Source organism: Anguilla anguilla, chromosome 11 (genome assembly GCF_013347855.1).
Source record: "Anguilla anguilla isolate fAngAng1 chromosome 11, fAngAng1.pri, whole genome shotgun sequence".
In the NCBI taxonomy this organism is placed as follows: domain Eukaryota; kingdom Metazoa; phylum Chordata; class Actinopteri; order Anguilliformes; family Anguillidae; genus Anguilla; species Anguilla anguilla.
The window spans coordinates 25,446,623-25,459,512 of record NC_049211.1 but is presented as its reverse complement, the minus strand read 5'-3'; the positions used below and the strand labels follow the sequence as shown (position 1 = coordinate 25,459,512).

Genomic DNA, 12,890 nt, shown 5'->3' with positions numbered 1-12,890 from the left:
ACCATGAGTAATAGACACAGGGACAGAGATGAGCAGACACTGCTGGGTGATATACGAGCCCACCAATGCCCCTATATCCTGCTGCACCATTCAGCACCCAGTGCAGGTAGCACTGTTCACCCAGTGAGCCTGTCTCATTCTGCCACCTTGCACAGCCCTGATTGGATTGGATATCTGGGACATTACTGTTCGTTACAATTCAAAACCATAAACACTTTATGCTGCTTGGGATCTTTGTAAACTTCAATAAATCTATATCGCGTCCACTGAGCCTCACAATACTGTTTATCTAGGTGCGTGTGATTGAAATCTCTTTGCCATTTTACATGTTGCTGATATCAAAAAGAATAAACAGTGTATTTTTCTTTTATTAAGGATATACACTAATGTGACCAATGTCACTGGCCTGGCTGTTAAAACATGATTCTGAAAGACTGAATTCAGCATCATTATGCTGAGTTTGCAATATGCTGTACCTATGTATATTTCAGGGGAATATGCATTTTGTTGCTGCAAGCAAATGTACTTTAGGTAGTTATGACTGCAGATGACTCACCCTTTTGCTTGTGTGCAATCTGCAGCAAACTCAGCCCCAGAAACACTTCAGTGACCTTGATTCCACATTAGGGCTTGAGACATAGCCCCCCCCCCCCTCTTGGCAGAGAAAGGTGTACGCTGGCATTGAGTAAGGACTGTGAGAGCCCTGTTTCAAAACATCCACCCCGTGTTCTTTGCAGGATTCTGAGAATAACGCAAACCCCAAAGTCCGGAATTGCTCCATACCCACCTTCCCCAAAGCCCCTTGTAACAGAGGCCAACATTTATGGCCTTTCTCTGTCTGGCACGAGAGACAGATTGTCCTTACGATGCCCGATTCTGCACTTTGTCACAGTGGCCCGAGAGCAAATGTCTCCCTTAAATACAGGGCATGGTGGAAATAAAAGTCATTTTTAAAAATAACTTTGTAAAAACTTAAAAAGTGAAATATATTATTCATGTGATTTAATAGACTTTTCTACAACTAGTTTAAAGTTTGGTGGGAAAGACTGGAAGCGCGGATTATAAAAGCTTGGATAATGGCTGCCATAAAGCAGTGAAAATGCCTCTTGTCCAGTGGCCCCCTTAGGCCAGCATGAAATCAGATTTAATCAAAAAGCATGGGCAAAACATCTCCCTAAACTTTAATTCAGTTTCGCTCAGCTCATTTCACATATAGGGGGTGGTGAAGGGAAAATAAATCTCTCGCCCCAAGATTCCGGCCGCCATGACAACATTGCTTATCGAAGTGTGTACGGCCTGTATCATTAACCACACAGCTTCAGCCTTACTCTCGGTCATTGATTTTACATTACTTTACTTGTTCTTTAAGCTGTGTGGGTAAAGGACATAGGCTGTGTATGGATATGTTGATATGTTGGATATGTTGACAGGGGCCCTCAGTTTGACCTCAGTCCTAATGTAGCTTCAAGAGGCTTAGACAGAAGTAATCTGTACCCGCACACAGCCACCGGGAAAGGCACAAACAGTAGTCGTGTGCATTCGGCTGTGTTATATTAGAGCCGTGGCCAGGGGGGTCAGTGAACCGCAGACCGCCTTCCCATTGCCGGATAAACAGTGTCGCTGGCTGGCGTCAGCGTTACACAGTGCTGGGTGCGCGAGCCGCCTGGACTCGAGGTGTGTGACTTATCTGCGGGATTACTTCAGTGACTGAGATATCCCAACGGCTCCCTGAGCAGGAACACGATGTCGGAGTGAAGCCCAGCCTGCTTCCTTCCTCTTCTGCAGAGGGGAGAAGATAAAACAAATTAATATGGAGAAAACTAAGTTAGTACCATCTTGAATGTCTGTAGGTCTGATGTGGTTATGTGGACATGCCAGTGTATATTTTTAAAAGCTTCTCTGTGGACATGACCAAGAGGAACATTGCCCTGGCACGATAAAATGAAACATGCCTGCAATTCCGTTTGTGTGGCGGATGCTAATTTACTTCTCCATCCAATGTAGCCTATATACTGTAATCCTCTTTGCTTACGACATGCATTTTTTCCAGTTCCTAGTCACATTCATCTACCACCTCATGATACTCTCCGCACTGGTAGTAATTCAAAGGACACAATGTATTCTCCTTCATTTTCTCAGTTGTTTTTTTATATAATAATGAGGCCTAATAATAATTTCCTCTGTCACTGAATAATGCTGGCATATGCTGTTTAGGTTTGGGATAAAATTACGTGCAAGATGTTATTAATGGCATTCAGCAGATGCTCTTATCAAAAGCAACTTACACAACTATGAGCCTTTCGTACATAGTATCCATTTTTACAGCTGGATATATACTGAAGCAAGTCAGACTAAGTACCTTGCTTGAGGGTACAATGAATGTGTCCTACCTGGGAATCGAGTTACAAGCCCAGGTCCCTACCCATTATACTACACTGCTGCCCTACAAAAATGGACCATATGCGAATATTATATGGAGCTTTTTATTTTATTGTGAGAAGAGATTATCTGCACTGGAAGTGAACTTTCCAGCCCTCTGGCTGACTGCCCACAAAATATAAACTTGCTAAATTCTTTCACATACTCAGTCTCTAAAGAAAGTGTCTGGCCCAGTAAACAAGTAGAGGGATAATACTGACAATACATCCTCAGCCCATCAAATCTCTGACTGTTCAAGGTTCTAGGCTATGTAAAATAAGGTTCAGGTGGAATATGGATAGATGGGATAGATAGATAGATTATTTTATCCATACTGTCCCAATGGCCCGCTGACACCACTTTCAGCAGAAATAAGGTTTTCCTGCCAGGTCTCCTATACAAGTACTAACCAGAACCAGTCAAAAAACTCTCAGCTGGCAGAGCATTGCCTACTATTATCACAATGATAACTGAACACAAGAGAACCGGATAGTTGAAGAACCGTCAGTGAGGTCTGGAATAAGGAGTTTCATAAAGGATCATTTTTATTTGCACGAGAAACAGTCAAACACGCCGGTGAATGTTCATTATGATCAGACTGCTGAGGGAGGGGAATGGAAAATCTCAGCCAGAGAGCAGCTGGTTGTGAATGCTGGCATATGTCAGCACATCTCTAGGGGATAGAATTTTTCTTCATTTCATTCTCCTCCTTGCTGCAGACTGTTTCAGAATTTCGCCTGTCTTATGCAACATCTGCTTGCATAACTCTGTCTAAAGTTATTCTGAGGCTATACAGTTATAAGTGTCACCCTCTGAATGATAAAAAAAGACTTTGCCTAAAAATCCATGTCAAACACTGTCTGGTAAATTAATCAGACACATCCCTTAACAGAGACAGGAAGGAACTTTGTGTCATTACAGTTATGAATTACAAGAGTTATTTATTGGTTAATTGTACCTCCTATGTTAGCAAAGCCAGCCAATAGTTTTTCTACTTGGATTATTGAGACTAAGCAACATAACATGTTCGGGGGAAAGTGCTATTTTGCAGGTGTTGCATTGCCAGTAGAGGTTGCTAGAGAGCAATGAATGGGAAAGTGCAACCCTGTAATTCTGGAGTGCCCCATCACCAGTTAAAAAATGAGCCAGCTACATTCAAACTACACTGGAATGGTCATCTTAGCCCTGAAACTCCATACCTTTAGGAGCTACACCACTGGGGTGCATGGCTGTTCTTTTTGTCTGGCTGTACTGCCATTCTATGGAAACACAGGGGCAATTCAGACATTGCAAGCAAAGCTTTCTGTTATCCATTATGTAGTATTCTGCATTAAAAAGAGCACAGACATATGTTTTGCGGAAATGATTAAATAAAGGTTGAGAATGCATAACTAAAATTATGTATATATTTCATGTTTGAAAGCTGTAAATGAACACACACACACAAACACACACAGAATGACGTCAACAACAATCAAGTAATTAACTGACTGAATAATCAATACCAGTGGGTATAATCACTTTGAACAACACTGGTGTTTTGCTGCTATGTATCAAACGAGACACATTACAGTTCCCTTCCTGCACATTGACAGTACAGGAACTGTAGTTCTTGGCAGATGAAAAAAACAAAAATGTATCATTTTTGTATGATAGTTATTTTATTTTTTGTACATTTGCAATTTAATATTTATGGAATTCCATGGTATAAACAGAATAAATCATTAGCAACTCTCCTTGTGCACTTCTGGGGTGGGAATGGTACTACTACTCGGGTATGCGCATCAGAACCACAAGGTAACACATCAGTAAGCAGTGTCATGTATGTGCTGGATTCTCTGCCTGTAGGAACTGTGCGCAGCCTAGCCATCGAGAATGAAGTGGAACTTGTTCAAGAAGAAGCCGGAGGCCATTGTGGGGCCGGAGCCCACCGGCACCAGCACCATGACGATGACCCCTGCCCCCGTCGTCTCTACAGTGGCTGACAACTCGACAGAGTCTGAAGGGCCCCTGAACAAGAATGACGTCTTCGAGGAGATCAAGAACAAGTTTCTTAATGAGATTGACAAGATCCCATGTGAGTGCACCCCCCTCTCCAACCAGAGATCAATTATATTTCAATTTAATAAATTCAGAAAATTAATTGAAATTAAATTCATGATCTGAACAAAAATTCCTGAGAACACTATAGCCATTATCAAGTCTTTTCCTGAATTTAACTGGAAGTAAACTCAATCCTGTTTCTTACGCTACTGTGTAGAACAATGACATTGTATCACAGGAAGCGACAAATGACTGTGCGATTAGATTTCCCCATTTCCCTGGGAACCATTGAGTCTCATTATTGTAAATTAAAACCCTTTTGGTGCTTGTGTTGGACTCAGTGCAATAATGACATCTATGTCCTCCTCATAAACATTACTTACATAGCATTGTGTAAGTACCAAAATACACTCTCAAAAAAGGGTTTCAAAAGGCTCCTGTTTCTCCATAGAGGAACTTTATCAAGTTCACAGGTTCTTTGTCTGAGAAAATGGGTTAATCATGGTGGTTTCACACTTTTCACACCTACCATAGAGGGTTCCATAAAGAACTGAAGGGGGTTCTTCTATGGAAACAAGCCAAAGAACCCCCTTTCTTACCTTAGGGTAGGAATAAAGCAGACCAGTCTGTTCCTTTTCTGTGATCAAATGCTACCTTGTGGGCTGCAAAATTGGGGTCAGCTTCAGTTCAGTCAATTAATGAATTTAATTGGAATTCTATTTATTAATTGAAAATGTAATTTAATAAATTTCATTATTTTATATTTAAATATATTCATTAAATTCTAATTAATTGTCTGAAAATGACTGACTTGAAACTGAAATGACCCTAACACCAGTGTCCTGTGAGCTCGGTTTTTAACTCTTTTGTTCCCCTCGTGCCTCCCAGTGCCACCCTGGGCCCTCATCGCCATTGCCGTGGTCGCCGGCCTCCTCATCCTCACCTGCTGCTTCTGCATCATCAAAAAGTGCTGCTGTAAGAAGAGCAAGAAGAAAAAGGGGAAGAAAGGGAAGGGAGATATGGGCATGAAAAACATGAAGGGAGGAGAGGTATGGCACGCACCCCCCAGTGGCCCAGACACACCCCTAAGCCCCCCCTTAGGGCTCAAAAAGCAGACATACTTTGCATTCCAGGGCCTATGGCTTAATCCACTCACAGTTAGGTTATGTAACTCCAACATGGAGACTGATCAAAAGATTCTGTTCCCATGCATATTTTTGTTGGTCTGGTTTCCAGTGCAGTGGACATGAGGTATCAATTACCGTAGGATTCAGCAGTGGAGTAGGGATAAGAGAGTGCAGGATTAGACTGAGCCAATTGTATTTGGGCTGATTTGCATTCATGCTCGTTTCCCTTCACATATCGGGAAGTCGGCCCTTGACCTAAGCATGCTAAAAAAGCTCTAGAAGTGCTGTGTTTGTCCACTGCTTGACAGCACCATTTGGATGAGGGATTGGCAATCTAATGCAGATGTCTGAATCGGTGGCGTTCTCAAATCAAAGTCATGTTTTTTGTGATTTAAAATTCATGGGATATGAAAGATTTAATAGGTCACCCGCGAGTTGGGAGAGCAGGAAAGCTAGCTGCAGGAATGCCCTGCTCCACCCCAGCCCCGCCTTTTCCTTTTCCATTTCCTCTTCTCTGATATCCCATATTTGTGATAAATGTGAGTGTCGTACTTTCTCGTGCTTTGGGACCCAGGTGAGAAATGGCACACTTCGCTGCGCCGGGTGTAAAGTAATGTGAGGGGTGTGAGAGCAATGCAATGCTTCCAAATGCAGTTTCGGCCAATTAATTATGGTTCCTGTACCGAGCTAGGCACGGGCTTTGAAGCAGCACCAAGTCTCATGGATCAAAAGAACAGGGCACTAGCAAATTCAGCCAGAAAATAAATTCTGCATCAAAGAGAAAGCATGTTAGCTGATGTCATTAACATCCTCAGATCACCTATTGAACTAATTACAAATTTCCAATGAATGTCCGTGCACAGAAAATGGCCGAAATATGGAAATAAGACCGATAAATCACGGCGGCGGGAGAAGTGCCGGTGTGCCATTTCTCGGCTGCGGCCCGCGGTGTCGTTGACTGGCTCTGTTGTTGTGTTTTCTTTGGCTGGTGTCTGTGGGTTCAATCTCTCCCTCTCTCTCTGTTCTCCTCCTCCTCCTGCTCTGTGTCTTTTGTGTGCACCGTGTGTCTTGACTGCCGCGGACCCCTCTGCTCTACGGTAGGTGGACGGCCCGCGGCGCCCCTCGGTGGCGGCGGGGCGCAGTGCGAGCTGAGGCGAGGGGGCTGATGGGAATGGAAGCCGTGGCATCCTGAGCCTTGTGGGCTTACGCTCGCTGCTGATGCTTGGGGCCGATGAGAGCGCGGAGCTGCTTCTCATTTCATATGTTTGATGTGATATGCCGTGCAAGTTGGCACGCCTCGGAAAATTGAGGAGCAAAAAAGAAAAAACAAAAACAAAAAATGATATTTGAAGCTTCTTAACTGAAGCTGGAAACTGCCTCAGTTTTTTAAGAATATCAGTGCAGTTTTGAATTAATGTTAAAGTTTTGGATGAAGATGCACAAAGTGAAACACTGGTGTTCACTAACATGCATGTATGAAGGACATGACTGGCTATTTGTCAAGTACGGTGGCACACCCCCTAACAAGGATTTCTGAATATCTTGCTAGCATATATTGGTCATCTATGGGACAGTAGATACATTGAAAATATGTTATTCTTGCTTTTTCCTGGCAGTTGGCAAGGTAGCTCAAGACAATGCTGATTTTGCAATAAAAAACCTACTGCAATATAAACTGTGAACATAGTGTTTTAAAATACAAATGGAACTATTATAATAATCTCCATAGCAGTGACCTCTGCTTGGATAATCAACTGAATCCACATGTCCAGAGATCACAATCAGACAATGCCACCTGTACTTCTGACAAATCCCACACCTGTCCTTCCAGTCGATGCCGAGGAATGACCACAACCTGACTTGAGAGTAACTTTCCCAGCTGACCCATGGTATAAAATACAAAAGCAATAGAGGAGAAAATTGTATTTCAAAATCAGAGATGTTTCCTGTTGCAGTGGGATTCAAATGGTTCATGTGAGAACTATTCCTTTTTTAAAGTATTAATCTGCCAACATAACAACAGATACCGCTTCTGTACACATTATGGATGTCTGATAAGGGTAAAATCCTTGTTTTATGTTTTTTATAATTTGGTTTATAACACAAAATGAGTTTTGAAAATATCCAAAACATGTTTTCTTTCAGGGTAAGGTAACTTGGTTTTCACTGGTGAAGAAATGTTTCCGGGTTTAAGGTAGATAGCAAGATTATAAACTTTCCTTGTTTTTGATAAAATAGATTCTATTACAAAAGGTTTGGCAAGCAGGTAAGCTGTGTTTGAGGATACAAAGCTGATACTTTAAGTCTTGTATCTGCTGTTTTTCCACCATGCTTTGCCTTCAGACATATTGTAGGGCAAGAAGAACTGTGTAACACCTGCCTCGCGAGACTCTGCACCAGTAGAGTTAAAGAACACATTTTTAAGGAGTATTTTAATTTAATTCTTTTCCGGATGGAAACGAGATGGCTAAATCCAAACTTCACTCTGGTTATGACTCATCTATAGAGGCCTGGGCCATCAATGTAGATGGTGAATTCGCTATGAGCTACCCTATAGCAATAAGTTACCATATAGTTAACTTAATGTGATATTAAAATAAAACACACAAGCCCCCATATAATCACAAACTCCACAAATCAGATAACCCATAAGTAAGTTTTAGGGGAAATTGTTTTACTTCACGTACCCTTTGTTACCAATGAAAGAAAACTTTCCTAATACACACACATCTAAGCACATTCACAACATCAAAATGTTCACAAATGGCTGTAAAAAAACCCCACTGGCGCACTTGAGTCGATCCCCTGGCGGGTTCTCTCCAGGGTGCGAGCCATAGGTACGAGCACACATAGGTACGAGCACACATAGGTACGAGCACACATAGGTACGAGCCATAGGTACGAGCACACATAGGTACGAGCACAGTCTGTCCTCTCAGTTGTGCACATTCTGCTGCGCATGCGCCCGCCATTAAGTCTTCCCGCAACTCTCCAAGGCTCCAACTCTCACCAAGAAGGTTCTGAACATCTTTCTTTTCTCTTAAAACACTCCAACCCAGACATCAATTTAAAACAATGTAACAAACTAAAAATGCAGCATCACTCTCAGACTTTTGACACTACGTGACTTCTTGTTTTTCTGTTTGAGCTGTGTGTGTTACCAGTTCCTTGGTTATATATATGACAGTTTAAAAAAGATATTTTTTCTATCAGGGGTACAGAGAAAATTGGACGTTCGGTTGGATGTCACCTTAAGGCTGCCAAACATTTATTCATAACAGGGTTGTTTAATCTAATTTACATGAAGTCAAATCTTATTTGCCATTTTTGACTTGAAAAAAACTGACGAAAGAGTTGGAAAGGATATAGAAGGCCTGTGTTTTGACTGCTCCTGCAGTCAAGGCACGCTTTGTTCTGTCGCTTGTCCCGAGGGATGCACAGAGAGTGTTATCAGCCTGTCTTTATCTATTTAGGACTGCGCTGCGGAACGTAATTTATTAAAGGAATATTGGAATTTAGTATATCCATCACAGGCTCGAATCATCCCCTGAATTGAATTTGCATTCTAATTCAAGGAGAGAGCCACTCAGACTGGCAGGGTTCAGGGGATTCTTATTATTATTTAGCTTATATTTCTTTGCTTAGATTATTTTTGTATGCAATACATTACAAAGCTTTTTATATGTATCACTTGCTGTACATTCTAGTCGCATTATGTGATACAATACAGTGACTATGTGAAAATAGAATGATCTTTCGATATTGTTCAGACTGCATTGTTATTGCCAGAACCTAAAAATACACTTGTGTGTGCTCCAGACAAAGACAGTTTGTGATGGGACGTTACATTAACACTGCAAAAGTGACACATTTCTCTGGATGATGGAAGGCAGAGGGAGGAAATTGATGGGCTGTTTGAAGTTGAAATAAGATTCAGCATTGTGTCCACTCAGTCGGGTAAAGCTGCAGTCTCTCTGCCACCATGTCATGGTGTAGTGCTGACCCAGGACTTTTCTGTTTCCTTCTGAGCTCAATTTGTCCAGTGGTGAAGTTGAGGAGGCGGATTAACACTGTAGTCAGTGCCATACAGAGTTGGAGGACAAATGGGTTTGTTAGCTCGGTCTCTGTGTTATTCCTTTTCTGCTGGCTAAAGACAGGGATCATTTCATTTGTGGTCTTATTGCTTACTTCCTTTGTTTATATTTATGAATATCTGATCTACATGGTCCAGGCACTCAACATTAGTCCAGGTTGAGTTATGCAGTGAGCCACAGCAGTTCTGTTCAACAGGTCGTTCATTTATTTTACACAGATCGAGTTTCCTCACCCAAGTAAAAAAAAAAAAAACCCAAACAAATACATTGAATATCCCAAAATGTGTCACCTAAGGAAAGTGTGAAATCAAGTCATGTTGCAAGCATCCATCACCAAATGATTGCGCTAGTGACAGCACGTGAGTGTCCTGGCACCCGGGCGGAGTCAGGTAAGCCGGACGATTGGCAGGTAGGTGCTGTGACTGACCTGGCAGAGGAACTCCAATTGCGCAGCATGCGGTGGTGCGGGCCTCTGCAGTGACCTCTGAACCCTGACCCCCCCCTCTGTCCCTCTGGTCTACCGCTGCAGAAACAACAGGATGACGACGATGACGATGATGCAGAGACAGGGCTGACTGGAGATGAGAAGGAGGAAGAGGAGAAAGAGGAAGAAAAGCTTGGGAAGCTGCAGTACTCCCTGGATTATGACTTCCAGGACAACAAGGTATGTGTGGGAAAAAAGAGGACCTTCCAGGGGGTGTTGAATTCTTGCAGAACAATCAGAATAAATTACGGAAGGACCATTGTTCTTTCTCCTTTCTGGACTGTCTGCTCTTCATAAAATTGTTTTGTGGTTCTTTGTTTTTTTCCTACAGGAACTCTTAATACTCAGTACTGTTACCCTCTCCAGCTTAGTTTGTCTGATGTAATTCAGAGAGCCAAACAAAAAAGTAACAACTTGTAAAGTAAGGCTGGACAAGTAGTAATTTCTAAAAAAATTAATTGAAAAAACTTTAAAGTACAGACTGTCTTGTTTTATCTTTTTCATTTTTTTTGAAAAAGATGAAGTCTTGGGCTAATATAAATTTCTGAGAGAAAAAAAAACACTGGCCTATATGCAATATAAACAGAAAGAAGTGATGTTCTGAAAGTGTGTCCTGTCTTTAAGCGGCATGACATATTTATGACACTGCTGCAGATTGATCCTCCCAACTATCTCAAGTAATCTTCAGTATAAAAAAGCCATTGTCTTTATATTTCTCCTTCAAAGTTTATTTTTTCCTTTAAAGAGGACATAAATCAAGTTTGTGTAGTGGAGATTTGCTCTGTGTCTTGTGAAAAGAGAATGGAGCATCCAAGGGCAGGAGATGCCCTCTCCCTGCTCTCTCTCTCAGGCAGACTCACTGACCTGTTTGGCCCCTCTTTCCAGCTCACCGTGGGCATCCTCCAGGCTGCCGACCTCATTTCCATGGACGCGGGCGGCACATCCGACCCCTACGTGAAGGTCTTCATCCTGCCCGACAAGAAGAAGAAGTTTGACACCAAAGTACACAAGAAAACTCTCAACCCTGTCTTCAACGAGTCCTTCGTATTCAAGGTAAGCTGACAGATTTGCTCTTCTCGTGTGTGTACTAATGTCCAATGCATTGCATTAAGTAAGACAAGTGAATTTTTACCTTTACGTCAGATGTCTTAGAGGAGATCTGAATGCAGTCTCATAGGAGATTCTATGGGGGTTTGGATGCTATGGGCCCTACTAGAGAGGGAAGTGTAAATATGCCTTTCATATGTATGTAGGCACTGTACCGAGGTGGCTATGCAATATCACATAGGACAGACTTGTTAGCACTCGCTTACTTTAAGGTGAGATTTACAAGATTTCCCCCCTACATTTCCCTCCTGATTTCTGTACAGACAAAGTCAGCTGTCCATAAGGAAGTCACATTCTGTGCTCTCTGGGGTTAACATGATGCAATTTGGAATGCTCTGCTATGTATGTAACTACTCCATACGTCATAGAACGAATCAAAGGCGCTGACCTTGAACAATACTTTTTGAGATCTCTAAAACCTGCTTATATCCAGTCCTGTGGAGCTAAACTGTAGGAAGCTCATAACATTTAAAGGAACAATATATATCACCCAATGTGTGCACTTTCATATTTTTTGGCTGTGTCATGTGAATCAATAATTCTCCAAGTGCTGATTGTGCGATTCAGTAATATGCTTCTGCTGAAATATTATTGCAGTATATGGCATACTGTACAGTAGATGTGCTAACAGATCTATGGAATTAGTCATGTGGGGAACCTAGCTCAGAGATCCTTAGAACCTGAGATGAAGGGGGGAAAACACAAAATTCCATCAATTAATTATATGGGGAAATGGACATGATGAAGAGTTGTTGTACTGTTAATTATTATATAGATGTAAAAGATTAAAATAATTACAATATGAATTAAAAAAGACCAAATGAGGCTACAGAGCCAGAGCAGAAAAAGGAGTGGCAGGAAGCATTCTAAAGGACATTCAGTAATGCAGTCAACAGCATAACAGTGCCATGGTCAAGGTAGTGAACATTAGTTAGGTTATTTAAACTTTGCTGGTTGATTTCCTGTTAATCATACCAAATCCCTGGCCAAATTAACATTCACTTTACATCGAATTACATACTTCGATGAGCCTGCTACCTTTCAAGCTAGGTGTTTGGTATGATAACATAGAGTAATGACCTTTGCTACATACAGTAACTAGAGATATGTTCCTTTAGGCTATTTTTTGTTGTGGCAATACCAAACTAAAAACACCTTGTACTCTGAAAAAAATGTTTCATTGGATAAAATTAACATTTTTACTTAAATTTGTTACATCTTTATTGTTTAGGTTTTCTCCATTTAAAATTTCAGTTTCATTTGAATGAAGCATTTTTCCCAATTTATTATTTAATATTTGTTGAAACTGAACAGATGCATGATTTTGACAGTTCACCATAATGAAGTATTGGGCCAATTTATTTGATCTAGTTTTCCTGTAGCCTGTCTAAGTTTATAATGATAACTGTAGCCTATTTTAGCTACATTCATATACCCATACACTTGACAAAAGCATAAAACATATTTTGAAGTTTTGCATTCTGTTCATTACTTTGAATTTTAAATGCCAATGATAACTTGTAACCTCAATACCTTATGAAATACATCTGACAAAATTACTAACATCACTAAATAATTTTTTAATACCTACTGCCTACGTGCCATAATGAATAAATC

At 41.2% G+C, this 12,890-nt stretch overlaps 1 protein-coding gene and 1 long non-coding RNA gene across 5 annotated transcripts in view; both read left to right on the top strand.

The window, feature by feature from the left end:
- LOC118207780 (synaptotagmin-2-like) overlaps positions 1-12,890 on the top strand; it is a 102,664-nt gene that overhangs the window by 80,167 nt on the left and 9,607 nt on the right. For 3 of the 4 annotated variants that reach the window (XM_035381810.1, XM_035381809.1, XM_035381812.1), the window contains 4 exons: positions 4,267-4,495; positions 5,350-5,510; positions 10,212-10,346; positions 11,052-11,219. In XM_035381810.1, coding sequence (XP_035237701.1) covers positions 4,294-4,495; positions 5,350-5,510; positions 10,212-10,346; positions 11,052-11,219 — 666 coding nt within the window. In that variant the 5' untranslated portion in view covers positions 4,267-4,293. The remainder of the gene's footprint in view (positions 1-4,266; positions 4,496-5,349; positions 5,511-10,211; positions 10,347-11,051; positions 11,220-12,890) is intronic. The other variant, XM_035381813.1, reaches the window with a different exon arrangement.
- On the top strand, positions 5,517-9,957 carry LOC118207789. The gene is made up of 2 exons (XR_004761456.1): positions 5,517-8,412; positions 8,474-9,957. It is a non-coding gene; the product is annotated as an uncharacterized LOC118207789 (long non-coding RNA).